Below are 27,454 nucleotides of genomic sequence, written 5' to 3' on the forward strand. Positions count from 1 at the left end.
GTTGGGCTTGAATTAAGAAAACACAACCCGAACTTAAATTTGGAAACCTGGGTTTAACTTGAAGTTGATTCAATATTTTATGATATTTATAATTTATATTATTATTTATAATAATATTTCATTTATTCCTTTCAAATAATCTTAAAAAATGTCAAATTTAATTATATTTTATATAATTTTTTTTTAAAAATAGTGAATAAATATTTTTTATTTATCTTATTTATTATTTAAATTAATAAGTGTATTAAAGATAAAATTAAAAATATTATTACATTTGAAAATCAACTCATCCCGATTTTTAGAATGTGAACCTAACCCAAACTTGGAAAAATGAAGATAGATTGGATTTGGGTTGAGCATTAGGATTGGGGTTGAAATTTATTAATTCTAGTTGGGTTGGCTATAGGTGCAAGCCCAACTAATACCTCTACAGGAAATGGGCTGGGCCCCTGTAAGTCCGTTGGGAGTGAGAAGCCCAAGGCCAGTATTGGCGGCATTACATGCCCAAATGAGAGAGAATTCAAGAAGCACGGACGAGAAGAGACAGAGCAGAAAGCCCTAGAATTCTTCATCAAAGAGCTTGATTTCTCGTGCTAAAGACTGGTACTATTAACCATTTCTTTCCGTTGATTTCATGATTTCTGGATTACTTTGTGGTTTTATTGTCAGATTTTTCGGTGAAGTGAATTTTTGTTTTCCTGCTTTTTCCGCGGTTTCTTCTACGGAATTCAGATTTGTGATTTTGGTTATATGTATTTGTATACTTCATTATCGCAAATCCATGCGTTTCTATTGGGTAGATTTTTCTTCTTTCAATTTGTCGGGGGCTTCCAACTTGCTTCTCCTACATTTTTTTCCTAATTGATATAAAGATGGAAGAAAATTTTGAGGTTTTGATATGAAATGAAAACTATTACAATGTTTGATATGTTTGGATTCAAATAGGATATCTGATGAGTGATGATCACTGCCTATAGAAAATGGAACTTGAGGTTGTTGTTTTATGGTTATTACTAAGCTGAAATTTTCTCATCCGAATGGCTAACTCCTAAACACCCTTCATGAGTTCGACACTTCGAATTGTTGGTTATAAATATATCACTGCAACTTCAAGTTGCAGTTTAGTTGTTAATGCACGAAAAAACTAGATAGATTACACACATTTTCAGATGACAGTTCCATTTTCTCACCTAGGTGTATGTTATGGGTTTTCCTGTTTAGTGCCTCCCCTCCTTTAAACTGTCAAGCACAGTTCATTATGGTTATGTTTGGTTCCCGGAAAGTACTTAGGAAAGAAAAAAAAAAATGCTAAGGAAAATGATTTTCTCATGTGGTTGTCCAATTGAAAATACCAAAGAAAATTAAATATAATTAAAACTAGTTAGAAACTTGTGCATTTTCAAGTTATCTAATCCTTATATCAATGAGTTAAAATAAGTGAAATGAACTTGAAATAAAAAACAAAAATAATTTATTTATTTCCTTCCTTTTTTTTCTTTCTATTTTCTTTCTCTAACATTTTCCCTTAAATTTTATGGGAACCAAAAATAGCCTATGAGTTTTAAGATTTCATCTTTTCTTCCATTCTTTTGCTTAAGGAATAAGCATGAGAAATGCAATTTTGTTGCAACTACCCCAACAAAAAAAAAAGGGGGGGGGGGGGGGGGGGAGGATATAATTGAGGATACAAATCTAAAGAAAAATAATAAATGAAAATGTCCAACTTCTAAGTTAATCCCAACTGGTTAATCAACAAGGAAAATAACCAATGAAATCATATAAAATAAAAATTGAATCATGCATAAGAAAAAAAATTAAATAAAAATACTGCAAAAATGCAATTTATTATATTGCAAAGTTACGTGAAATCTTTGCAACATATTTGAAGTTTCAAAAGAAAGAGCAACTGATCCATCAAGTAAATTTAACATCACCAAAATTGGTCAGTTTGGTTACTTAAAAATCAAAGAAAAAAATATTACTGTAAAAGGTTAAAAAATAATCTGAATTTTTTGTTCCCAATTTTTCAAATAAGTTGTGTTGTATAATTAATTAAACATCATTAAGTGCAACACTTTGTCCTTGTTCTCCCTTGACAATTTCTCAATTTTCTCTATAACCAAATAAGGAAGAATAAATCACATCCAAGTCTCAAAACAAAACAACCCCAATTATACCTATATATGTACACACCGCATTTGAGCCCACCCAACTTGAGCATTTCTCCAACATCACAACCTTTGCAAGTGACCTTTCTGTATACATTTTTTTAATCAGAAACCGCATTATTGTTTGCACATTTTTTATTTTTGGATCTGAAAAATGTACTTCTCAGGACTTTATAGCAGGGGAATGGGATCTTCTTTTTGTACTTTTGGGATTTTATAGATAATATGGGAAGTTATTGAAGTAGGTGTAGATGGTGGTGTAGTCTAATTTTTCGTGTGTCGCTTGTATACATTGTTGCGCCTCCTCTTTTTCCTAGCCTCCTAGGTACCTTTTGGATATATTCTGTTCCTTTGCCTATCAAATAAATCAATAAATAAATAAGGAAAAATAACTAATGGAAAGAAATAATGAATTTTTTCCTTGGGCAGGCAAAAATATTATTAACAGTGACAAAAAAACAACTCCTTCCCCTTTGTGAGAAAAGAAATTATTAAAATAAGGAGTATAAGTCAAAAAAATGAAAAATAGTTGATAAATATTGGAAGGAATAATGAAAGAATATGTGAATGGATTTCTTGGAATATAAATAAGAAGATGTATGATTTTTTTTTATCAAAAATAAGTTGAAACAGTAATAATTAAATATTGGAAGGAATAATGAGAGAGGAATATTGTCAAATAATGGAAGAATAACCATTACAAATGAAAAGGAATGGTAAAATAGTTTTTATTTTTATTTTTTTTAAAGAAAAAAAATATAGGTCATATAATTTAAGAACAATTGATTTATATGGGAAGAAATAATAAAGAGGAATATAGGTATAATTGTTAGTACTAGAAAGAAAGAATAGAAGAGGAATTAATAATGAATTAATTCTTTTGCATATTGGTAAAATAATTTTTTTAATAAGGATATTTGGGAGAAAAAACACTTTAGAATTTTTGTTTAGTATTTATTAATTATAAAATTGTAAATTTCTTGATAGATGAAAGATGCCAACCAATCTATAAAATCTATCCTATTTAAGGAACCCTCATCCATGGGCCTCCTAACCCATGACGAAATATTATAAAGAAACATGGATTTAAGTGCTTGATCAAACATTTCTTTGTTTTCAAACAATCTTTAGTTCCTCTCCTTCCATAAAGACTAAAACATGCACAATTGGATAACCCTCCTAATCTTCTTCCTTTTTTTTCCCTACAAAAGAATCATGCCACCCTAAGGGGGTTTCTCTTCTTGAACTCAGCATCACCCATGCAACCTTGAACAAGGAAAACACCGAATTCCATAAAACTCTAGCTCTAACACAATGCAAAAAGGGTGTGATCAATGATTATAAAATTGTAATTTTAAGTTGCATTTGTAGTTATTACTACAAAATACTATTCAAGTTGCACTTTTAGGTAAAATGACAAAACCTGCAACTTGAAGTTGCTTTTTAGGATCAAATAAAGATTGTGTTGTATTAGATACAATAAGTTTATTATGATTATGATTATCATTATCATTATCATCATCTAATATAAGTGCTCATGGTTTTGTAAAAAATTGGATTGCTGGTCACTATTGGTTAGAAAAGCAAGTAAGAAAATATCAGTTTTTAAAATTATGTACATGCCAAAGTTTTTAAAGGTGTTCTTCAGGGTTAGGCAGCTGCAAAATGTGTTCAGGGTGAGGCTGCAAAATATCAATTTTTACTTTTTTTCTAGATGCCAGTTATATAATTTAATTATTATTTTCTAAATAAAAATAATTATGCAATTCAATCATTATTATTTTCAATTGGTAGAAAATCTATGCAATTCAGTTATAATTATTTTTTCATTTATGTTATGGAATTATTAATGTGGCTTCTGTGACAAATGAATTTATTATGAAATTTATCGTTTATTTTATTTTACTTTATATATTTTAAATTATTTAAATCTCTATTAGCTATTTAAATTAAAAGGCTTACGCCTCAATGCCTTGTAGCTTATGCTTCAATGCCTTGAGGCTTACGCCACACCTCGTGAGCATTAAAACGCTTCATCTTATGCTTTTGCCTTTGAAAACTTTGGTACATGCACATCAATTTCACTCAATATTAACTGCTTAGTGTTTTAAAATTAATATCAATGGTTGGATAAGTAAAGGAAAAAAATCTTTATAACCTTTGCATGTGCTATTGAGAATGGAATGTATGTGTACCATAAAATGGCCCCTGGTTTGGTTAGCATTTGAAAGTACTTTTCTTTATTCCCAAAAAAAAAAAAAAAACCTTTGCTCTGTTGTTTTTTTGCTCTCCTGAATGAGATTAGTACTTTTGGAATGATGGAGAAAGTACCCTCTGTTTGTATACCTACAGGTACCTTAGTCTCCAAGTGTTGTGACCCTTGCTCATGAGGCTTTTAAGTGTCAACAATATTGATATGCTATCTACAAGTTTATTTGTGTTTTAAAAGATCTAATCACCACTCATTTTTTGGTTTATTAACCAACCACTAAAAATCATAACCTTGATTTTCTTTCTTAAGGCTCTTACTCTCATGGTTCTCACTTGGTAATGAGTTGTTCTACAGACCTTCTGGTATTTTTGTATTTATCTAGACTTCATTTGGTGTTTGGAAAAGAATTGTTTCTAAAAATCTTAGTGAAAAACACGCCAGGTAATTAGCTTGGAACATAAGAATTAGGCCTTTCCCAATGGAAATTCTATAATGTCTTCAAAATGATGGAAAGTTGCTTCATTTTTAATTATTGGGATGTCACTTTCGAGGTATAATCTGAACATATGAGTTGTTCTCCTATGCCAGAATCACAATGATCCCATGTGATTCAATAGTGTAAATGTGTTTCTTTTCCTGAATTTTATTTTCTAACAAAATAAATGGAGCCATGCTTCCCTTTTTTAGTTAATTGCCCTTTTCTAGATTGATTCATTTAGAGCTTCGACCAGGGGAGACTAAATAGTATCTCTCCTGAAAAAGTGCTCGTGGGGCACAAGCTCTATGCCAAGCTGTGCTTGGATCCCAAATAAGCAGTTTTGCTCTGGCCCATTTACACTCTATCTTAGGTTAGCTTGGATTATCAGCTGCCACAGTGAAGCCTTTCTTGTTAGATGAAAAACCATTCAAAAGTGATTTGGTTATTTACATTTTCTTAACAGTCAACTTGCTTCATTTTTTTATTTGTTGCCCCTTTGTAATCTCATTTATGTTAGTTTTGCCCAAACTTTTGTCTATTCATGAATGTTATATTAAGTTCTCTATTTCTTTTATGAATGTTTAGATGACTCTTGTGACTGATTCTCCAATCAACTCATCAAGCAGTGATGACTTTGCAGCATTGGTTGATGCGAAGTTGGAATTCGATTCTTCTAACACTTCACCACAAGTGGAAGCTGAGATTGACTCTGACTCACTCTGACTCTGAATCTAATTCCAATATATCATTTTTGTCTCTTAACTATGTGTTAATCTTTAGAGTCACATTAACTCATTTGTCTAAGAAGCAGTAGTGGAGTTGGAAGTTTAGGTTAGGAGGGAAATATTTGAAGATAATATGATGAAAAAAAAAGTGAATTAAATAAGTATTGACATAATTTTATATTTTGAGAGACTTGCATATATCATTATTAGATAAGCTTAATAACCTAAAATTAGTAGATATTATTAAAAAAAATTAGTAGTGAAAAAGTTGTGTAACAAATTTTTTAGAAAATTTTTCAAAACAACATCCGAATGAATAATTTAATAGTTCTTTTGTAATTAAAAGATGATATAGAAAAGTTTCAAAAAAAGAATAATAATTTCATTGACAAGTTTTAAATTGTTTTTGAATATATATATATATATATACATATACATACATACAAGTGGATAAATAGGAGTTTGGGATCATTTTAATTGAAGGTTAATGAAAATTGATTGAGAAGAATTTGTGTAATTTTAATTTAAAGACATCATCTATTTCTATGTGTGTACAAAACATCGGAAGTTTAATTAATGCTTTCATCTTTTCAAGCAATAAGGATATGAAGACTAGAAATTGCTAAATCAACTGATAGCCATCAAAACTTTGATAAAATATTTTTTGAAAAAATAATTTTTATTTTGATTTTTTTAAAATTTTTATCATACATAGTTTTGAGGAGAAGCAAAATATTCATTTTGTTTCCTTATTTAAAAAAAAAAAAAATTATTAACTAACATGAGATCATCAAAACAACCAACTAATTTTTTTTTTTAAACTAAGATGAAATTATTCAAACAACCAATTAGAGATATAAAAAAAATATAAACTAATATGAGATCATCAAAACAAATAAGTAATGATTTTTTAAAATATGAACATGAGATCACCAAAACAACCAACTAGAGATTTTTTTTTAAAAAAAAGAATAAACTAACATGAGATCATCAAAACAACCAACTAATGATTTAAAAAATATAAACTAAACATGAGGTCATCAAAATAATAACTAATAATTTTAAAAATATAAACTAAACATGAAATCATCAAAACAAATAACTAATGATTTTAAAATCTCTAGTTGGTTATTTTGATGATTTTATGTTAGTTTATATATATATATTTTTTAAATCATTAGTTGTTAATGTTGATGATCTCGTGTTAGTCATATTTTTTGAAATCCTTAATTGGTTGTTTTGATGATTCCATGTTAGTTTATATTTTTGAAAAATCATTAGTTGTTGTTTGATGATCTCATGTTATATATATATATTTTAAATCCTTAATTGGTTGTTTTGGTGATCTCATGTTAATTTATTCTTTTTAAAAAAAATCTCTAGTTGGTTGTTTTGATGATCTCATCTTAGTTTATTCTTTTTTAAAACAATCTCTAGTTGGTTATTTTGGTGATCTTATATTAGTTCATATTTTTAAAAATTATTAGTTGTTTGTTTTGATGATCTCATGCTAGTTTATTTTTTAAAGTCATTAGTTGTTTGTTTTGATAATCTTATGTTAGTTATATTTTTTAAAATCACTAGTTGTTGTTTTGATGATATCATGTTAGTTTATATTATTTAAAATCATTAGTTGATTGTCAGTTTAAACATTTTTTATAATAACATGTTTTAATATTTCATTTATAAATTGTTGATTATTGCATGAAGTTGATATATTTTATTTATTGATTGATGCCTATTAGGATTAGGGTGAGGTGTGTTCTTTGTGGGGATATTCTCACTCAATTTAGGTCCCTTGATTGTACATGGTAGGTGGCTTAGGGTTACTCAACTTGGTTTTTTCATTGCTTTTGGATCCTTATATGGTTGTTTGATAGTAATAATTATAGATGTTAAATCGTATGTCATCCTACACTTTCTTACAGTTGTTGTGGTTGGTATCATGTGTGTTTTATTGTTTGAAAAAAAAAAAAGAAATTTACTTTTTCAAAAAAAGATCAACTCTTAAATCTTTCTTGAAAAAAACCATCTTAGGTCATTAGAATTCAAAAATCTCTTTCTTAAAAGGAAAAGGAAATGCAACCAATTTCAATTTGTATGCATCTTTTCATTATTTTTAAAAAATGAATTTCAATTTTTTCACATGAATCCAAATTCATAGTTCCAAATAAATATGGAAGATCCTTGGTTTTGATGAATTCATTAATATTCATATGAGGTTTGAGGATACATGAATTTGACCAGTGTACAGTAAATAGGGACTTGGTGAGAGGCCCACATATCTTAAATTCTCGAAGTTTAATGCTACTATTCAATTGAATTTTTTTTTTGACCAAAAAATCATTTTTCAAATGGGAGAACTAAGTTGGTTTTTACAAAGGTCCTGTTCTCGCCATGTTCTGGACACCTAAACTAAATTTGTAGAAATAAATTATTTCCTATTTCTTTTAATTTTGTTTGATATTTTCCCTTCATCTACACTTCTTGAAATTAAGTTTAAACACCTGTTTTATTAAAAACCGATTCCCTAAATGAGAGAAAAAAATCTACCTTTCTGTAGTTAGGGGCTGTTTGGCTCAACTTAAAATTCTTCCTTGTGTGATTTAATTATGTTGCTATTTTTCCTATAAAGTAGACATCTTAAATGAGTTGTATGAATTTTGGTAGGATATTATCATCCTTCTAAATAGGCTAATTAAATTTGTCTTTGTGTGCTATTGAAAATCGTCTTGTTTCTTACCAATGTGTTTGTGAATTAATCTGGTATTAATTGAGATATGGTTTGGGTAACTGGCCAATTGGATTTTGTTCTAGACTCATAGAGGAAGATATGGAATTTTTTATTTGTTGAAACACCTTGCCTAACTATTTTATTTGGAAGTATTTTGTACACACCTCTGTTCTGACCTATTATTGAAAATTGAGTAATGTGATTTGAATGTGATTAAATCTAGCATCACATTGTACATGATTAGATTAATTTATCAATTGTATTATATTGTAGGCATGTTGAGAGTGATGTGGATTTTTTATTTTGATGTTTTCTCATTTTTAGGTATTTCATTTGGATTTATCTTATACGTGTCCCCATTTTGCCTTATTGTTGATTATTTTGCACGTTTTTTATATTTCAACCTTCTTGTAAATATTTGCAAGCTTCTTTGATTTTTAACTCACCTTGTAGATATATTGTATATGATACATGAATATTCTTTTGTATCATATTTTCCTTTTCGATATTTTATTTGAATTTGTCTTGAGTGTGTATTAATGATTACCTTTCTTTAAGCTTGATTATTGTCTTTTGCTTCTTCTTTTGTATTCATTATTGCTTGTTGAACTAACCTCATTATCTTATGAAAGCGCTTTATGCAATCAAGGTGGGATTCTTCCCTTTCCTATCTACTTGCTTACATTGATATGTTTACCTTGCTTATTAAATATTCTTGTGATTACTCCATGTTGCTTTGCATGGTTTCCATATTATTATTTCTTTGATTCTAGATTTGGGTGAGGTGCATATTGTATGTTATGAGACTTGTGATATATTTATGAGCGAGAGAGAGAGAGAGAGCGAGAGTGTGAGATAGTTAGAGTGAGGGTGTCTGAATCCGAGGGAGGAGAGCGAGGGGGTCTGCGATCGAAGGAGAGCGAAGGCGAAGAGCGAGGGCTTCTACGACCGAAGGGTACCGATGAAGAAAAGAGAGGATTCCTACGGCTGGATGGGAGCGGGGGAGAAGATCGCGGGCACTCGAGCCGGAGTGAAAGTATAAAGGGAGCTGATCTCTTGGGGCACCGGGATAAACCTAGGAAGAACAGGTTCAGTGTCGAATCGAAGACCTTTGAGCTCGAGGTGGAAGTAAAAAAGGGCAAATCGCAGCTGGTGGTGGTGGAGAGGAAACGAGGGACCTCGTCGTGGGTTCGGATGGGAGTAGAGAGCCTAGGGATTTTTCTCGAGGGTTTAGTCCACTGCTGCAAAGATATGAATGGTGGGAAATGGAGAAGAAGCTGGAAGGAAAATGGAAGGGTTTACTCTATGTTAAGAGATGAGAACAGAGGCGGGGGGTACATCAGATTAGGAGTGGTGGATTTGGAGAACAAAAATGCTAGTATTTTTATCCCCAAAGGGAGAGGAGCAGTGGGGGGATGGACCTCAATGATCGAGGCGCTAAGGCGTCTGAGTATTGTTACGAAAGGGGATGAGGGCAAGAAGACTGAGGAGATGTTGTTGAAGCCTATCACGACAAAGACCTTTGCGGAGGTGATAAAACAGCCGGTGAGGAAAGATCATGCAGTAATCACAGTGGCGGTTAGAGAGAAGGAGATCAGTAGAAATATGGAAAAACTGGGTCATTGTTTGGTTGGGTCTTGGAACCCTAGATCTGGGAGAGGGGACGACCTGAAGGTTTGGGGAACCCTCTTGGCAAAAGAATGGGAACTGAAGGGTAATCTGGGCATTGCAAAGCTGGAGAGGGGCAAGATTTTGTTGGAGTTTGAAAGATTGGAAGAAGCAAAGAGAGTTCTAGGTCTCGGAAGCACTACGGTAAGGGGGACTCAGGTCCGACTGGAAAAATGGAGGCCTGCGACGGGGTGCATGCTGGAAGGGGAAAGAAGGCGGGAGGCATGGATGAGAATCGTGGGCCTCCCGGTCTCTCTTTGGGATCAGACCATTCTGAGAAGGGTTGGTGAGGAGTGTGGGGGGTTTCTAGCAATCGATCCCCAAACAGAGAGGCTTGAAGAACTTCAGTGGGCGCGGATCCTGGTAAAGACGAAAGGAGAAGAACTACCCAACGTGGTAGAAGTATGGATTGAAGATCTGTGCTATGTGTTAACCCTTTGGTGGGAGGTCAGGCCGATTTTGAAGGTAAGGTCGGCAGGGTTGAGAGGGTTGAAGAAAGCTGCAGTGGTCGAGGTTGGGGGTGAGGCTAGTGCACGCGCACAGAGGCGCGTGATGGAGATGGAGGATGTCGCTAGGATCGAGGCTCTGCAGTAGCTGGTAGATGGGACAAGGGGCCAGTCTAGTGGGTCGGGGAGTCCGGTGGAGGCCCGTTTGGGTGGGCTGAACGAAAGGGGCTCCGATGTTGTCCCTAGGAATAATGTGTTGAATTTTAGGCCTCCTGGGCCTGACCCAAATGCTAGCGGGGTTGGGCCATCGCAGGGTGGGTCGTCTGGACTGTTGGGGGATGGACCACATGATGTTGGGCTCATGCAAAGGGAGGAGGTGGAACGGGCCAAGACATTTTTGCAGCCAGTAGAGTCTGGGCTGGAGTATAAAGAGTTAGGCCCGTCAAAAGAGGCTTGTATGCTGGGATGGACTGGCCCACGGTTGATGAAAGGGCCAGATGCAGGTATTTCTCCCTTCTGGCTGAAGAGCATGGAGGAGCTGGAGGATCCAAGCCCTGCGGGGAGTCCAAATACTGATGGTGCCCTTATGGAAGAAGCTCAGAGGTATGGAAATTTATCTAGCCTTGGTGGATTGTTGGTCCCTGTTGCTTCTGCTTCCTCCCCTATTTTTTCTAGTCGGACCCCTTTGGGGTATTACGACTTTTCTGGTGTTGGTTGGGAGGTTGCCCAGAGAGACTCCCAGGGCTGCAGTGGCAACGGTGTAGAGGTTATGGAGCAAGGGGCAGTAGCCAATTGGGAGTTGATGGAGGCCAGCAATGGTAGTAATGGTGAAGGTGGAGAGGAGCTACGTCTGATCCGTACAGAGACACAGGGAGACAAAGGATGGGAAGAGGTTGAGTGGGAAGATAGTGAATTGGCCAGGTTTAGCAAATTTCTGGGGTTTTCGACAAAAGGCTTGGAGAAGGATATATTGGAGTTTTTGGTGAAGATCAGAAAAAGGAGGGAAAAAGTCCATAGTAAAATTCTTCTGGACAAATCGAAGTTTGAACGGGAGCTGAAAAGATTAGAATGCTCCATTAATTATGAAAGGGGGAAGAAGCTGAGGAATGGGATGCAGCAAGAGGGGATCAAATGTTGGTTATCCAATGAAGTTAAGACTGTTAAGTTGGAACGTGCGGGGAGCTAATGACAGCTCCAAGAGGAAGGTGATTAAGGCCATGATTAGGAGTCAAAGGGTGGATTTGTTTTGCCTCCAGGAGACAAAAATCCAACCTATGGCTGAGGGAGTGGTTAGGAGTCTAGGCACTGGGAGGTTCCTGGAATGGGGTGCTCTGGATGCTCATGGCTCTGCGGGTGGTGTGCTGATTTGTTGGGATAAAAGAACCTTGGAAATGATTGAGATGGAAGTGGGTCAGTTCTCTATCTCCTGTAGGCTAAGGAATGTGGAGGATGGGTTTGTCTGGACCTTCACAGGTGTTTATGGGCCGTTCTCTAGGGTGGACAGGGAGGCTTTTTGGGAAGAGTTAGGGGCAATTAGAGGCATATGGAGTGACCCGTGGTGTATTGGGGGCGATTTTAATGTCGTCCTGTCTCAAAGAGAAAGGAGCAGTCAGGGAAGGATAAGTGGTGCAATGAGAAGATTCGCCCAGGTAGTTGACGATCTAGAGCTTCTAGATCTTCCGCTGCAAGGTGGTGTGTTCTCATGGAGTGGGGGTAGAAATAACCAAGCATGGGCAAGATTGGATAGATTCCTTGTGACCCAGTGCTGGCCGGACAATTTTTGTGGGATTGTTCAATGTAGGTTGCCGAGGCCCACATCTGATCATTTCCCTATTATGCTGAAGGGTGGAGGGTTAAGACGAGGCCCATCTCCGTTTAGGTTTGAAAATATGTGGCTGAAAGTTGATGGCTTTAAGGACCTCCTTCGGGAATGGTGGCAGGGGACTGTGGTGAGGGGGAAGGCCAGCTTTAGATTGGCCTCTAAGCTGAAGGTGATGAAACAGAAAATCAAAGAGTGGAATAGGGAGGTGTTTGGCAGACTTGAAGTTAACAAGAATTTGGCCCTCCAGCAGGTTGAGTTCTGGGATAGGGTGGAGAGTGAAAGGAGCCTGTCAGAGAACGAAACGGAAATGAAAAAGGAAGCTAAGGAAACTTTCAAGAAGTGGGTTCTTCTGGAAGAAACCCATTGGAGACAAGTGTCAAGGGAGTTGTGGTTGAAGGAAGGAGACAAAAATACAGGTTTCTTCCATCGCATGGCCAATGCCCATCGTAGAAATAATTCATTGGACAGAATCAAAATCAATGGGGTGTGGAGGGCTGAGGAGCAGGAGGTAAGGGAGGGGATTGTGCAAAATTTCCAGCAACTTCTCACTGAAGAGCCAAGTTGGAGAGCGGATATTGAGGGGCTGCACCTCCCTCGCCTAAATTCTTGTGAGGCTGAAGGTTTGGAGGTGCCCTTCACTATGGAAGAGATCCATTCTGCTTTGATGGACATGAATGGGGACAAAGCTCCTGGACCAGACGGGTTTACAGGGGCTTTTTGGCAAAACTGTTGGGAATTTGTGAAGGAGGAGATCATGGATTTGTTCAAGGAGTTCTATGTGCAAAAATCCTTTGAAAAGAGTCTCAACACCACTTTCTTGGTTCTTATCCCTAAGAAAGGGGGAGCAGAGGATCTTGGGGAGTTCCGGCCTATTAGTTTGTTAGGGGGTTTGTACAAGCTTGTGGCGAAGGTGTTGGCAAATAGATTGAAGAAGGTCCTTGGAAAGGTGGTTTCAATGGACCAGAACGCCTTTGTGAGGGGGAGACAGATCTTGGATGCCGCCCTTATTGCTAATGAGGTGGTTGACTTCTGGTACAAGCGTAAGGAGAAGGGGTTGATATGCAAATTGGACATCGAAAAAGCATATGACAGCATCAACTGGAAGTTCCTTATGAAGGTCTTACAAAAGATGGGATTTGGGACTCGGTGGATGGAGTGGATTTGGTGGTGCATTTCAACTGCTAAATTTTCTATTTTGGTAAATGGGGTACCGACAGGTTTTTTCCCAAGTTCCAAGGGGCTGCGTCAGGGGGACCCTCTATCTCCCTATCTTTTTGTCATGGGTATGGAAGTGTTAAGTGCTCTCATAAGAAGGGCTGTTGGGGGAGGGTTCGTCTCAGGGTGCAGCCTTAAGGGGAGAGGAGGGCTGGTGATGGAGGTTTCTCATCTACTATTTGCAGACGACACAATTATTTTTTGTGAAGCTAAGAAAGAGTATCTAACCTCTTTATGCTGGTTTTTGGCTTGGTTTGAGGCGGCGTCTGGTCTAAGAATAAACCTAGCTAAAAGCGAGCTAATCCCTATTGGGGAGGTTGAAGATATTGAGGAAATGGCAGTGGAGCTTGGGTGCAAAGTGGGAGCTCTTCCCTCAGTTTATCTGGGGCTGCCCCTTGGAGCCCATCACAAGGCCATATCTATGTGGGATGGGGTGGAAGAAAGAATGAGGAGAAGATTAGCCCTTTGGAAAAGACAATACATTTCTAAGGGTGGGAGAATAACCCTCATCAAGAGCACCTTGGCCAGCATTCCAATTTATCAATTGTCCCTCTTTCGGATGCCAAAGTCAGTAGCGAAAAGGCTTGAAAAGTTACAAAGAGATTTTCTTTGGGGAGGGGGGAGGATGGAAAGGAAAGTTCACCTTATCAAATGGGAGGTGGTGTGCACTCACAAAGTGAATGGTGGGCTTGGAATACGGAAGATTGATCTCCTTAACAAAGCCTTATTGAGCAAGTGGATTTGGAGATTTGCCTTTGAAGAGGATATTCTTTGGAAGAAAGTGATTGGGGTGAAATATGGTCAAGAAGGCCTTGGTTGGCGGACAAATGAAGCCCGCGGAGCCTTTGGGGTTGGGGTTTGGAAGGAGATCTTGAAGGAGGCAAATTGGTGTTGGGATAACATTAGGTTTAAGGTGGGGAAGGGGACGAGAGTAAACTTTTGGACTGATCACTGGTGTGGTGATGAGGCGCTGTCCAGAAGTTTCCCTCAATTATTTGCTTTGGCGGTGCACAAAAATGAAACTATCAGTGAGGTTTGGGACTCTAGCCTTGGTCAAGGAGGTTGGAACCTCAGATTTACTAGGGATTCAAATGATTGGGAGCTGGATTTAATAGAAGCTATGTTTAACATGCTGAGGGATTTCAAGATCTCTCAAGAGGAGGACTCGGTGGTTTGGAGAGGCGGAGGTCAAGGTACTTTTGGAGTCAGAAGTGCTTACAATCTGCTGGCTGCTCCTAACTCCATTGATTTCCCGGTTAGATGCATTTGGGTGGACAAGGTCCCTACTAAAGCTGCTTTTTTTGCTTGGGAAGCTACATGGGGGAAGATCCTTACGTTGGATAGGCTCCAAAGAAGAGGGTGGCAGCTTCCTAATTGCTGTTTTTTGTGTGGTTGTGAAGAGGAAAATGTAAATCACATTCTTTTACACTGTACAGTGGCTAGGGTTCTCTGGGATATCATCCTTGCCTTGTTTGGGGTTCATTGGGTGTTCCCAGAGACGGTCATAGAGGTGTTACTTAGTTGGAGGGGCTCCTTTGTGGGGAAAAAGAGGAAAAAAATCTGGAATTCCATACCGGTGTGTATTTTTTGGACGGTGTGGAAGGAGAGAAATAGATTAGCCTTTCGAGGGGGTTCTTTAGACATACAGAAACTCAAAAATTACTTTGTTTGTAACTTGTGGAGTTGGGCTAGAGTGTACATGGGAGAGGAGTCCTCTTCGCTTTTACTTTTTTTGGAGTGGCTAGCGGCTACCTAAGGGCCGTGTGAGGCTGCTTGTCTTTCTTGCGTTTTGGGGTGGGGCTGAGGTTGTATACATCCTGTATGCTTTTGGCTTATTTTGCCCTTTAATATAAAGTTGCGCTTATTTATCAAAAAAAAAAAAATGTTATGAAGGTACACTCTTTACTTTCCTCGATTATTGATTCTTTGAGTGCACATGGCTTGCTTGAGTGTTCTTTGAATAAGCTTACATTATTGTTTTGTTATGTATTCCTTGTCCTTTTTTATTCATTGGTTTCCATTAATTTACTAATCAATTGTCATAGTTACTTCAACTTAATTAGTAGAGACCTTTATTTAGGACTTAGAGTGGGGTGTTATCTTATGATACCTTCCCGATAGGTAACCCAACTCTTGAACGTAGACTCAAATTTTCAAAGACATACTTTTTGGAAAATAGAAGTCATTTATAAGGATTTTATTTCTTATTTTCTTTTTCCTTTTAAAAAATAAATAAAAATAAATAGCGACTCCAATTTTTACAAAAATTAATTTTTCATTTAAAAACGAGTTTTGTCATCCAGTGAGGACACACATGAAAAAAGCAGGTCCACATGGGATATTCCATTTTTTTTGCAAGGCTTAACTCCTTTGAAACGAAATTGCTACAAAATGAATTGGAGTTGATGAATGCCATTGGTATCAACCACAAAAATGATTATAGAATCCCTATTACTTTAACCACGTGCACACACACATATTTATTCATTTATATCTTCTAATTATCTCACTCTCTTTTTAAATGTCAATTCATACTTCATTCAATGGGTTTTGAAATGGTCCCATGTTTTGTTAGAAATGGGAAATTTGTCAATGATGGAATTCTTAGATAGCCTTAACCATGGGTAGTTTGGATTTTCTAAAGCTATTTTTTTGCAGATGCTTTTCTGTATTTTTTGTTTTGTTGCTTTGTGTATACTTCTTGTATACATAAAGTGCACCCATTTTCTTGGTGCTCTTTATTAATAGATGCTCTGTTTGCTTCCTTTTATGCTTTTCCCAGTAGGACAGCCATGGACCACAGATGGTATCCTGTCATGGCTTTTCACCTCTGTAAGTATCTGATGCCTTATTTAGAAGATAGGAAGAATGAAAACCTTATGTATAATTTTTTTTAATGAGAAACAACAGTCATATCATAAAATGCAAAGGAGGTAACAGAAAGGATGAGATGTCCTTCAAGCATGTACAATATCTGACCAACACCTTTTCCTTCCTTTTTATAAATATATATATATGTGGTTCCTCTTCCTCCTATTTTACTTCAACCTCACTTCAAATGCTATAAAGATAATAATTTGCCAGTTTCAAGGGTTATGTAAAGCTAACAAGAATCATATTTCATTTTCATATTATGCCCTGATGTCCATATATTCTATGAATTTTCTTTTCTGGTAATTGCAATTTAGTTATACTCTCAAATTTAAATGCTATGGTTGTTTGGTTGGTCTCTTTGGCTCTGTATACCCTACAAACTAGCTAATGGCCCTCTTTAAATTGATTAGCCATCAACTTCATTTACATTTCATCTCAGTGCTGACATGGAGTTATTATGGCTGTCACTTGCAATTTCACAAGTTAGTTGCATTGTTTAATTCTTTTTCATGTACTGTGCATTTTAGTGACTTTATGTGCTTCATCCTTCATGGGATACAAATATTTTGAAATGGATAGATGTGTCTAAAGGCAGCCTGTTCATGTTGGAATCTATGCCCATGTTGACGAAATTGATGCCATTTGTTTGTATTTTCCTGAAAGAAACAAGCAAAATGTTTGAGATGTATGTATACACAATGGGTGAACAGTTTTATGCCTTGGAAATGGTCAAGGTCCTTGATCCTAGAACCGTATATTTCAGTTCTAGTGTCATTTCACAAGCTGATTCTACCCAAAGACATCAAAAGGGTCTTGATGTGGTGCTGGGACCAAAAAGCGCAGTTCTAATTCTTGACGATACAGAAAGGGTTAGTATATTTGTAGTCATCTAAATCCTAATGTCCTTTTTTTGCTTTATATCTTTTTATTTTGTGGTCCATGTTTGTCTGGTAATTCCTGTCAATAGCTTGCTGAATTGAAATTATACTATTTTCTTATGTCAATTGCCATCCTTTTTGTTTCTGACCTTTTCATTAAGATCCATTTTTTTCCAGTACAAAATTTTTTACAGTATAATGGATTTTCAAAGTAAAAACATTTGGATGAATAGTCTTATTCTGTTTCCAGTGTTTGATTTTACCTTTGAAAATGACTTGTATAATAGTACTAAGTTTTTTATGTTGAATGTTTATGGAATTCTTCAGCAGAAAATATTTTTTTACAATTAATAATTGTATATTTATTAAATAAATGCAAAGTTAAATCAGTTCATATGAGATTATGTTAGTTATAAAGTTCATCCAAATTTAGTATCACATAAGCAGGTGTATGTCTGTTAATCATGTTCAAAGCTATTTTCAAAGAAGATTAATATAAAGAGCTTACCAATTTTTCAGCCTTCATCATAGATCCTAGCTAAAATTCATCATAGTAATATCTATAGTTACACCAAAAAAAAAAAATGGAACTCAAGGACTGAAAAGTTGAAAACTCAGATAAGTTGCAGTATGGAGTCTCTTTGAACTGTTCTTTCACTTATGCTCTGTTGAAACTAGGTTCTAATTCAAAAAAACAAATACTACTATGAATCCAACATTATAGAGAAATAAAAGGGATTCAAGAAATGAAAAACATAAAACATTTCTGAAAACCGGTAGTTTGTCTTTTGGAAGTAACTCATTTCTCATAGAAATCCTAATGATTTCAAAATGCCTATGCCAAGATGAGTTCCTTGGATGAAATTGTCTTACCGGAAGAAGAAATTATAGAGGGCTGCAAAACCTACCTTCTAGATTAACTTTTGGAGTTAAGGACTTGCTGGACTTGTTACGTCATGGGGCCTCCCACTTTTGCAGCAGATGTTTTTCTTGTCCTCAAAATGTTATTCTGCTAGTCTGCTCCATCCCCTATATACTTCAAGTTGAACTTAACTAATTTTGAAATAGATATAAGATGCCAAGATATGCTGGGATACACAACCTAGAAAAAGATTAAGAGTACTGCATTTTTTACAGGAAAAATTAAGAGTGCTACTGTCTATCCAGCAAATAGTTGGGAAAGCCCTGTGGTTGCATCGGAGTTCTATGTGCCTGTGGACAATCTATCTTCTCATCTGGGTAGCTATATTAAGCAAGTTGGTTGGAACTTCTTTCCATTTACAAATAGCTAAACTTATTTTAGGGAGATTCATATTGTGTTGCACTTCTTTCTTTGTCTAGAAGGATTCTCATTCTTCTTTCTTGTTATTATTCTGCCATAGTTATATTTTTGCTTCTTACTAGAAAAGATGTATATATTGGTAGGTAAATTTTTCTCCCCATTGGAAGTTGAACCTGGAATTTCACACAACCCTTTACCACTTGGTTTCTTACTAAAAAAAGATCCCTGACATTTAAATGTATTGTGGTTGCCTTATGAACAAGAAGCGGACTTTTAGTTTACTGGATGGTACATTATTTTGTTCCACCTGAAGTTCTTTTTTTTTTTTTTTTTTTGCTTTTTCCAAATTATATCATTTTCAAAGTTGTTGTTGAGAACTTTGGTTGATGTATCTGAAGATGTTATCTGTACCGATTTTTCTGGATGCGCAAACACATACAAAGAAGGAAAATGATTCTCATTGCAACAAACAAAGCTGGCAGGCATCTAACAACCGTCCTCTGTTCCAGAGCTACTGAATTATTATATTGTTCATAAAGCCGCATTGCATGCAATATATGATTTTATAGGAACTTCACAGCAGTTACATCATATGTTTGAATAGGCATTGTAATTATGATCCTTAAAAAATATTCAATAAATAATCCATGAGCCCTCCTATTATAATACTGATAAAGCTAGATATGTTTATTACTTTTACTTTAGGCATGGAAGAATCATAAGGACAATTTAATACTGATGGAAAGATACCATTTCTTTGCTTCGAGTTGTCACCAATTTGGTTTCCATTGTAAATCTCTTTCTGAGTTGAAGAGTGATGAAAGTGAACCTGATGGAGCGCTTGCAACTATCCTCAAAGTTCTTCAACAGACCCATAGCACACTCTTTGATCCGGTATGTCCTTATTCCTGCATCATTATTGATGCATCTTCTTACTGCTGGTATGGTGTACTTGATTTACTAATTCGGAACCTTTGACTAGGAACTCAGTGATAATTTTTCTGGAAGAGATGTGAGGCAGGTAAGAAGTTTCTTATGGCAATTGAACCTACTTTCATACTAGCCTTTTATTTGATGAGTTCCATTAGTTTTGGCATTGTGTTGTCCTTTTTACTGGACGTTGTATCCTGATTTCTGGATCTCTCTATCTCTGTTACTGGATGGATCTATATTAACACAACTCTCCAGAATCCCGCATGAATTTTGACCTTGTGAATATGTTGCCATTGATTTCCTTGATCTTCATGTGTGTCAGATTGACTGTTAGATTCAGGCCCAAAAAAAACTAATATGAGACAACCTGTTCTACTCTTTGACTACTGGAGAAATTTAATAGACCACAAGTTCTGGGATGTGATTGTAAACTTGCATACTTCCAGACTCCCACATGGATTTTGAGCTACTGAATATCTTACTATTATGTTCCTTTATCCATCATGTGTCAGATAGGCTGCAGGGATACCTGCAAAAGCTGTTATTGGACAAGCTGTTCTAATCTTTGATTTTTTTTATGGGCTCTTTGATTTTGATCAATTAGATTCACCTGGATCAAAAAATTGCTTTATTTCTGCTTATGATTGTAGCCTCAAAACTAGGTTAAATGATGGAGGAGCCAAATGCCATATTCTCTTTTCCATTTGTCAGTCTGGTTCACGCCATGTTCAGTCTGGTTCTCATTCTCAAATTGTTTAAAAATATGCCTTGCCAATAGAATTTGTAGATTTTAGGAGTGGAATTGTATTGATTTTTCTTTTAATTAGAATGAGTAGTATTAAATTCTTTCATCTCTTCATCTCTGTAGGTTCTGAATCGATTCGGAGGGAAGTCCAGAAGGGATGCAAGATAGTCTTCACTCGGGTTTTTCCTGCCAAATTCCAGGCTGATAATCACCCTCTATGGAAGATGGCTGAGCAGTTGGGAGCCTCATGCTAACAGAACTTGATCCATCAGTGTCACATGTGGTTGCAACAGATGTGGGAACAGAGAAATCTCGTTGGGCAGTGAACAAAAAGAAGTTTGTCATCTATCCACAGTGGATAGAAGCTGCAAATTATTTTTGGCGAAAGCTGCCAGAAGAAAACTTTTTAGTTAACAAAATGAAGCAATGATTGAGGGTAAGCCCTTGCAATAGTGTACATTTCAAAGGACTTTGGCTTCATTACTAGTATTTTTACAACTGAAAATGGTTTGGAGGGCTTTGGCTCCTCTCCAGTACTAGCACTCCTAGAATCTCTCAGTATTATAAATTTGAGGTTTCCCATCTAATGGAGACCTCTCTGCTTATCCAGATTCATTGATTTTTCGGCCTGCCAATTTTGGTCCAATTTTTGGTAAAGGATTTTCAGGAGAGCAAAGATCTGATCATGGAAAATCACACAATCAAGCTGGTTTTGTACAGATTTAGTGGTGACATGGTGGTACTTTTCTTTTATTTTCCTGCCCTTTCCCAAAAATCTCTGTTCAGTAGCAATGTGAAAAATTGACCTTTGAAAATTTTGTAAAGAAAAGCCATTGCTGCAGCTATGCTAAACCAATGTCATACTTCTGTTGAGGCGATAGAAATTGTATTTGGCTTTCAATTGAATCGAAGGAAAATATTAAAAATTTGGCACATATTTTGAGCTTAATTTTTCAGGAGGTATGGATAAATCAAAAGTTTATTCTGTGGCTGCAAAAAGGGATTGTTTACTAAGTTGATTAGTTTTACAAAATAGAACCCTAATTTATATAGCATTTTATTTGTTTTCTACGAGGTTTGGAACTGGAGGCTGATCATTCTTCCTCACCTCTGCCAGAGACTTGAGAAACAGAAGAAGAGACTGTTCATGAATTTTGCAAGGTAACCATTAAGAGCAAAGGCATTAAGTTCCAAATGATTGAAGATGCAAATTGCTGTTTCTATTGCAGGTTTTCTAAAATTTACATAGTTCAGAACCCATTTGAAGCCTTTAGTTTTATCCCTTCATAGAATTTAACTGACAGCATCTGCTAGATTGGTCCCCTATATCACCAAACAACATCACCTGCAGGTAGCCCCTTTTGTTGCTTTGTTCTGTATAGTTTTTTGTTATTATAATAGTTCTCTGTTACCCATGTGAATACCAATGAACTAAAATTTACAAGTATGACATATAAAACTTTATCATAGCAAGTACATAAATCAACTTTTGGTTGCCTTCCTGAAACTCTGCAACATATGGCAAAAGGTTAGATCTATGAAACTGTTTTGTTTAGTATGGCTGTACCCAACCATCTTCACTTCCCAATAACCCTATCATATCTCATGGGACTGACTCAAGCCACATATCCTTTATCAACTTACATGTACTTTTTTGTTCTCTTTTTTCCTTTTTCTTTGTCTCTTGCTTTTTTTTAATGTTCCAACTTGCATATAGACAAATACCTATCGCCTAAGAAGTGAAAGCTTGTATGATTCCCTTTGGTTGGTACTCAAACCTCATACGTCTATCAGCTTTATCCTCAGAGGACATAGTCACCGAAAGACGATGTCTAAATTGCGCAATTTCTCTCTATGCAAATTGTGCCATTCAATTCTGAGATTCCCTCCAAATATCGGTCTTAAGCTTTTTCCCAAGTGATGATTGGATGGACCAGAAATGGGTGGTGGTGGACCTTTTAGGCTTCTGAAAAGCCATATTTCCGTAGCTTCATGGCCCATAGACAAGGTTCTTGGTGCAACTGAAGCCATCAAAGCTTCTAGAGTGATTGTCAAAGGACACTCTTACGTAGACATATATTCTTCACAGCCCTAGTGTTCCAAATTTAGATGAGGGACCTCCAACTTGTTAGGAAGGACCACTAGCAGTAGGAAAATGGTCTCTTTGAATGGGAATAAACTAGGCCCTAGACGCAACTTTGTCAAGGACCAAGGTTGGGCATTACAAGACAACTCAAAATATCAATGCATGATGTGCAAAAGGACCACTTTTTGGTACATGATACTACTGTATTTGCATCAATCTCGCATCAAGTTATCAATCAACCTTAGCTTTGCCCCTTAAAATGTATAGGATAGTGCTGCAAACTCCCTAGGCAACTTGTTTACAGTGGACAGCCCTTGTGGAACTTTTCCAAACTACCAGACCTTTGAATGATATTGTAGCAAGGAATTGAAAATAATAGCAGTTTTGCATGACCCTCCTTCATTGATATTGATGGCCAAATCATCACCACAGACCCAGTGAAAAGGACTAGCTACCCCCCAGATTCCTTTCTCTAATCATCTAATCTGTATCACTCGAAAAGACTGGTCTCTGAATATGTTCTCCCCTTTTCATAGGCCCCTTTGATTTACTCTAATCATCTAAAGTGCTTCGCTCCAAAAGCAATATGTCCTAGTTCTCAAGCCATACTCTGTATTTGGTTCACTTTTTTTTACAACAATCCTTGTGGGTCCTAAGAGAATTATCTTGGTTCAATGAAAGAGAAGAAGAAAGCCGAGTGTTAATGGTTATTAGTTGCACTTTAGTGCCCCAAAGTTGGGTTTTGCACTTCTTTTTCTGAAACCTACACCAGTGGTCACTGCCTCGTCCCCTTTTTCCAAAGATTTTTCCATAAGAAAGATTTGATCTAACCAGCCCACGTATGTAGTCACCATAACAAGTTGGTCACGTCAATAAGTGGTGACATCAATAGGCAGTAAAATATCATTCTGTACTTCATAGGTCAAGTTCGTTCCATCACAAACTCAAGATACTGTTTCTGCCTAGAAAACCATGTGTTTTGGAGCACTTCAGGACCTAAACTTTAAGAAATATGCGCCTCAAAACATGGCATATGCATGTGTCGACCTATGTAAACCATGCAAAACTGGGGCCACCTACTGTAATCTTGCTTAGATCTCTATGAAATCTCTCCATCAAATCACGGGTGGTGTTGGACCACTGCACCCTTTGAAATTGTTTTCTTTAGAGAAGATGAACCACCTTGTGTAGGGTGCATCTAAATAGCCAGTTTGCCACGAATAGCTTTATCCTTTTTGAAGCCTCAGGCTTTGGTTTTATGATTTTCGTGTAAGTCATGTCACAAGACTCAAACAATATCTTTGACACAGTTGCGAGAGGTTGATATTGTTGATTCTAGATTTGCTTGGATAATGCACCTTCTAGATAAAACATTATAATACCTTGCGGTTTGGGAGAGTTGGAAGGGCTCACCCATGAAAGATTTCTTGATTATTTTAAGGAAAAGAAAAAAAACAAACAAACAAACTTTAATACCCAAAGTCATAGACCAACCCACCAATCAACAGGTATTGATTTAATCACCACCCCTATCCATAATCCATCCACCTACAAGACCAGCCTCGCCTGTTGACCATGCTTGGTTCAGCAATGGTTTCATCATATGGTACCACTTAAAGTAGCCGGCATCTAAAACTCAAATTCCCAAAATATGAGACAATGAAACTCTATTCCTTGTTGGCAGTTTGTCAACATCACTACCACCTTGATACTACTCCTTATGAGGCTAAGAGTTTTGAGTCTAGCATGAAAAAGATACAAGGTAAAAAAACTTATGACTTAATTTTTGCCTTAGAACTAAGGTTATTTAGTAAGACATTTTTACTTTCTTTGATATTAAGTAAAGTAAAAGATATTAATCAATTTAATAGAAAAAGAGTTCGATTAAAGGAATTAGATTTCAGTTTCATGTTTGGGATGAGATGGAATTGAAATAAAATAAATGTTGTCCCTTGTTTTGTAAGGTAAGAGATGACTTGTTTTAGGTTCCAATGGTAAATATAAATGATTTAAATGTTTATTATTTATAATTAAAATCAATATATATATATATATATATATATATATATATATAATCATAAAAATAAACAAATTTAGAATTAATTGGTTAAAAATGATTAAATAATCCTTAAATTTGTGAATCTAACTTTTTTCGTGTTTTTATTTAAAAAGTAACAATTTTTTTTTTTTTTTACATAAATGTATTTCGCTAGTTCAAATATTTATATGTAGTTTTAAAAAAAAAGGTTTATTTTTACAAGAAAAAAGGGAGGACATTTATGTCAAAATAAGGTGGAGGGTTAAATTTTCAAATCTTGTTTTCAAACCCTTTTAATGAAATAAATTTATTATCAAAAAAATTAATTAAAAATATCATTAACTTAAAAATTAAATGAAAAACCATTACTAATTATTTGAAATCTCTAGATAGAATTAAAATGATAAATTACTTTGAGAATGACCTAAATTATTTTAGATTCAATTTTTAATTCACTTAAAATATAAAATTACTGATAGTATTTTTAAGAAAATGAAAAATTATATAGTATAAAAAAAATATTTTTTGTTTCAATCCCTATATGAGTATATTAATAATCGATAATTATAAAAATAGAGATATAGTTAAAATGATATAAAAATAAAGATATAACTAAAATAGCACAAGTGAGATTAAAATCGAGAATTTACTCAAATAAAAGAATTATTTATTCTAATAAAAATATTAATCATTATAGCAAATTCTTTGTTTTCCATTTATTCTATAAATCAATTAAATTGAAAGGAAAAGAAAAACATCCACCACATCTATTTGAAAGTTTTTCCTTTTTTTTTTTTTTTTTTTTTGAGAAGACTATTAAATTAAAAAAGAAAAAAAATGATATTGAGGGAATAGATAAGAGAAAAGAGTAAAGGAGAGAAGAAAATGCATACTTGTTTAGAGAGAAAAAGATATAGTAACAAGGGCATCCCTAGAAAAAAAGTTGTTTTGACATAACATTTGCTTTAATGAGATGTGATTGAAAACAAAATTATTCCACCAAATCCTTGGAAATCCTTTTATGGAATTCTTCCATTCTAAAAATGGTATCAACATTTAGAAAAAGTTAATTATTAAAATTTATTAATTAAAATTAATTTTGATTTTAAGTTGTAATTATAATTTATTTTATCAAATATATTTCATTTTATTAATGATTTTAACTGAATTTCCAAATTATATCAAATCGTTCATTTGATGACAACATCTCCCCTAACTCCCGAGATCAAGGTGATGGTGGCGCGTTGCATCGGTTGACTTGCTTGGTGTGATCGGTGCAGGGTTCATTGTTTGTTTGAGAGGGCCGCAACGAGCCTTGGCCTGTGTGCTGTCAAGGTCATGCCACAGTTTCAGAAAACCACCCAACGGTAGATCAAAAGGAGAAGTTCTATAAATATCTGCTTTGTTCTCAGATATTTTTCCTCAAAACAAAGAAATCCAATCATGAGAAAAATAGATTCGTTTTTTTTTTCTTTTTTTTCTTTTTTTCTTTTTTTTGGTTTAGCCGTTTAAATCACAAGACAAGATTCCTTTTAACTATTGTTGATCCAAATCAGGTAGTATCCAAGGTTGAGTATTATTACTACCTAGGGAAGACTACTTAACAAAAAGGTCCAACTCTGAGAGAGAGAGAGATGTGAGATCCTATTTTTATGTGGCTATTGAATTCAAGGGGGTATATTCTAATATCTAATCACACTAGCTCTGAGCCATCACTGTAAATCAAAGAGACCGATTACTCCCTTCTCTTGGTGTTGTTTATCCTGCTTTATCTTGTTGTGGTTCCAGATGAGCCGGGTCATGCCTTACTCCATCTGTTGGCAAAAGATTTTCCAACTTGACTCCGACCCACCACTTTCAACACTCTATATAAGTAGCTGCCATGGCAGCAGTCTCCTGCACACAACATCCTTCCAACTCAGCTCCCTCTCTTCTTTCAAGTACCCTTCCTTTAGGCCTTTTTCTAAGTTAGAAGATTGAAGCCCTATCTCCCAATTATTTCTAATCACCTTTTGTCATCTTTTAGACAGACTTGGTTTGTAATCTCCTCTGAAGTGACCCATGGCATCAACCTCTCTCAAGAGCTCTGGCTCATGGACCCCAAAGCAAAACAAACTGTTTGAAAAGGCTCTAGCCTTATATGACAGGGACACCCCCGACCGCTGGCAGAATGTGGCCAACGCTGTGGGTGGCAAATCTGCTGAGGAGGTGAAACAACACTATGAGATCCTTATTCGGGACCTCAAGCATATCGAGTCGGGCCGTGTTCCTATTCCCAACTACAAGTAGCGAAAAGCACCTGTTGGTGAGTTGTTATGTTCAGCATTACTATACTTTTTTTTTTTCTATAATTTATTTTTGTTTTGCCCAAAAACCACTTACGAGGCAGAAAATCTACTTTGACCCAGAATTTTCAAGTACTTTTTTTTGGGAGGGCATTTTGAAGCCTTTTCTGTATGCTAAAAAGGCTCTATCTTTTATTTCCTTTTACAGGCTTCTGAAGTATCCTAAAGCTGCAATAAAGTCCAAGGCTTGGCTCCTATTAAATTATATTTTTGGAAAAAGTAGAAGCGGACTTATCATTTAAGGAAAAAAAAACAGAAAAAAAAAAAAAAAAGTCTGACTCTCTCTGTCTGCTCTTGTATGCATGTAATCACTGTACCACCCTTATTTTAATGGAATATCTATTATCAAGAAGGTATTTTGTACTTGTCCAAAGCAAAGACATCACTAATATTTCCTATGTAATCTTAATTGAATTCTATTGTGAAGAATCATAGAGTAATGATAAGCTCCTCTTTCTCCAGGAATCAAGAAAAATGGAATATATATGTTTGATCATTGAGCTTGGAGTCTTGGACTAGTAAGTTCCTATGACTGGGACAAATGGATTCCAGAGTAAAGTCAATTTCATAGAAAACATAATGCCATATTCTGCATTCTGAACAATTGACAATTAGGATCAAAATGCAGACAATGATTCAAGCAGTGGCACTTGTAAGTGTGAGTCTTTTGGTTTAGCCATTGTTTCTCCAGAGCATGATTCCTCTGTGGGTCCTGCCCTCATCTCATGACTGGTCATTTGTTCACTTTATCCCCACTAATACAGTATTGTGGCTCTGGACATTCTTACTCATTCTGATTTATGGT

The 27,454-nt window shown here is 35.6% G+C and overlaps 3 protein-coding genes across 13 annotated transcripts; all 3 read left to right on the top strand.

The window, feature by feature from the left end:
- The first annotated feature begins 527 nt into the window (after positions 1 to 527).
- Positions 528 to 10,584, top strand: LOC132253554 (uncharacterized). Of its 2 annotated transcripts, none has more exons than XM_059735844.1 (2): positions 528 to 603; positions 5,444 to 10,584. In XM_059735844.1, exon 2 carries the CDS (start codon positions 9,512 to 9,514, stop codon positions 10,577 to 10,579), a length of 1,068 nt encoding a protein of 355 aa, XP_059591827.1. In that variant the 5' UTR covers positions 528 to 603; positions 5,444 to 9,511; the 3' UTR covers positions 10,580 to 10,584. The 2 variants fall into 2 exon arrangements, with proteins under 2 accessions (XP_059591827.1, XP_059591826.1); XM_059735843.1 differs by having other exon boundaries at positions 5,499 to 10,584.
- A 23-nt stretch (positions 10,585 to 10,607) lies between these two features.
- Positions 10,608 to 27,001, top strand: LOC100852549 (uncharacterized). Of its 10 annotated transcripts, none has more exons than XM_059735837.1 (7): positions 10,608 to 16,300; positions 17,106 to 19,396; positions 19,493 to 19,523; positions 20,304 to 20,919; positions 21,256 to 21,341; positions 25,535 to 26,609; positions 26,798 to 27,001. In XM_059735837.1, the coding sequence occupies exon 1, from the start codon at positions 11,538 to 11,540 to the stop codon at positions 15,222 to 15,224; it is 3,687 nt and encodes a 1,228-aa protein (XP_059591820.1). In that variant the 5' UTR covers positions 10,608 to 11,537; the 3' UTR covers positions 15,225 to 16,300; positions 17,106 to 19,396; positions 19,493 to 19,523; positions 20,304 to 20,919; positions 21,256 to 21,341; positions 25,535 to 26,609; positions 26,798 to 27,001. The 10 variants fall into 10 exon arrangements, with proteins under 10 accessions (XP_059591820.1, XP_059591817.1, XP_059591822.1 ...); XM_059735834.1 differs by having other exon boundaries at positions 20,304 to 20,616; positions 20,791 to 21,341; XM_059735839.1 differs by having other exon boundaries at positions 20,304 to 20,616; positions 20,839 to 21,341.
- LOC132252579 (RNA polymerase II C-terminal domain phosphatase-like 4) lies at positions 17,041 to 20,434 on the top strand. The gene is made up of 5 exons (XM_059735885.1): positions 17,041 to 17,211; positions 19,316 to 19,396; positions 19,485 to 19,523; positions 19,952 to 20,171; positions 20,304 to 20,434. The coding sequence occupies exons 1-5, from the start codon at positions 17,041 to 17,043 to the stop codon at positions 20,432 to 20,434; spliced, it is 642 nt and encodes a 213-aa protein (XP_059591868.1).
- Positions 27,002 to 27,454: the final 453 nt, after the last annotated feature.

This window comes from Vitis vinifera, chromosome 3, assembly GCF_030704535.1.
Source record: "Vitis vinifera cultivar Pinot Noir 40024 chromosome 3, ASM3070453v1".
Taxonomy (NCBI): Eukaryota; Viridiplantae; Streptophyta; class Magnoliopsida; order Vitales; family Vitaceae; genus Vitis; species Vitis vinifera.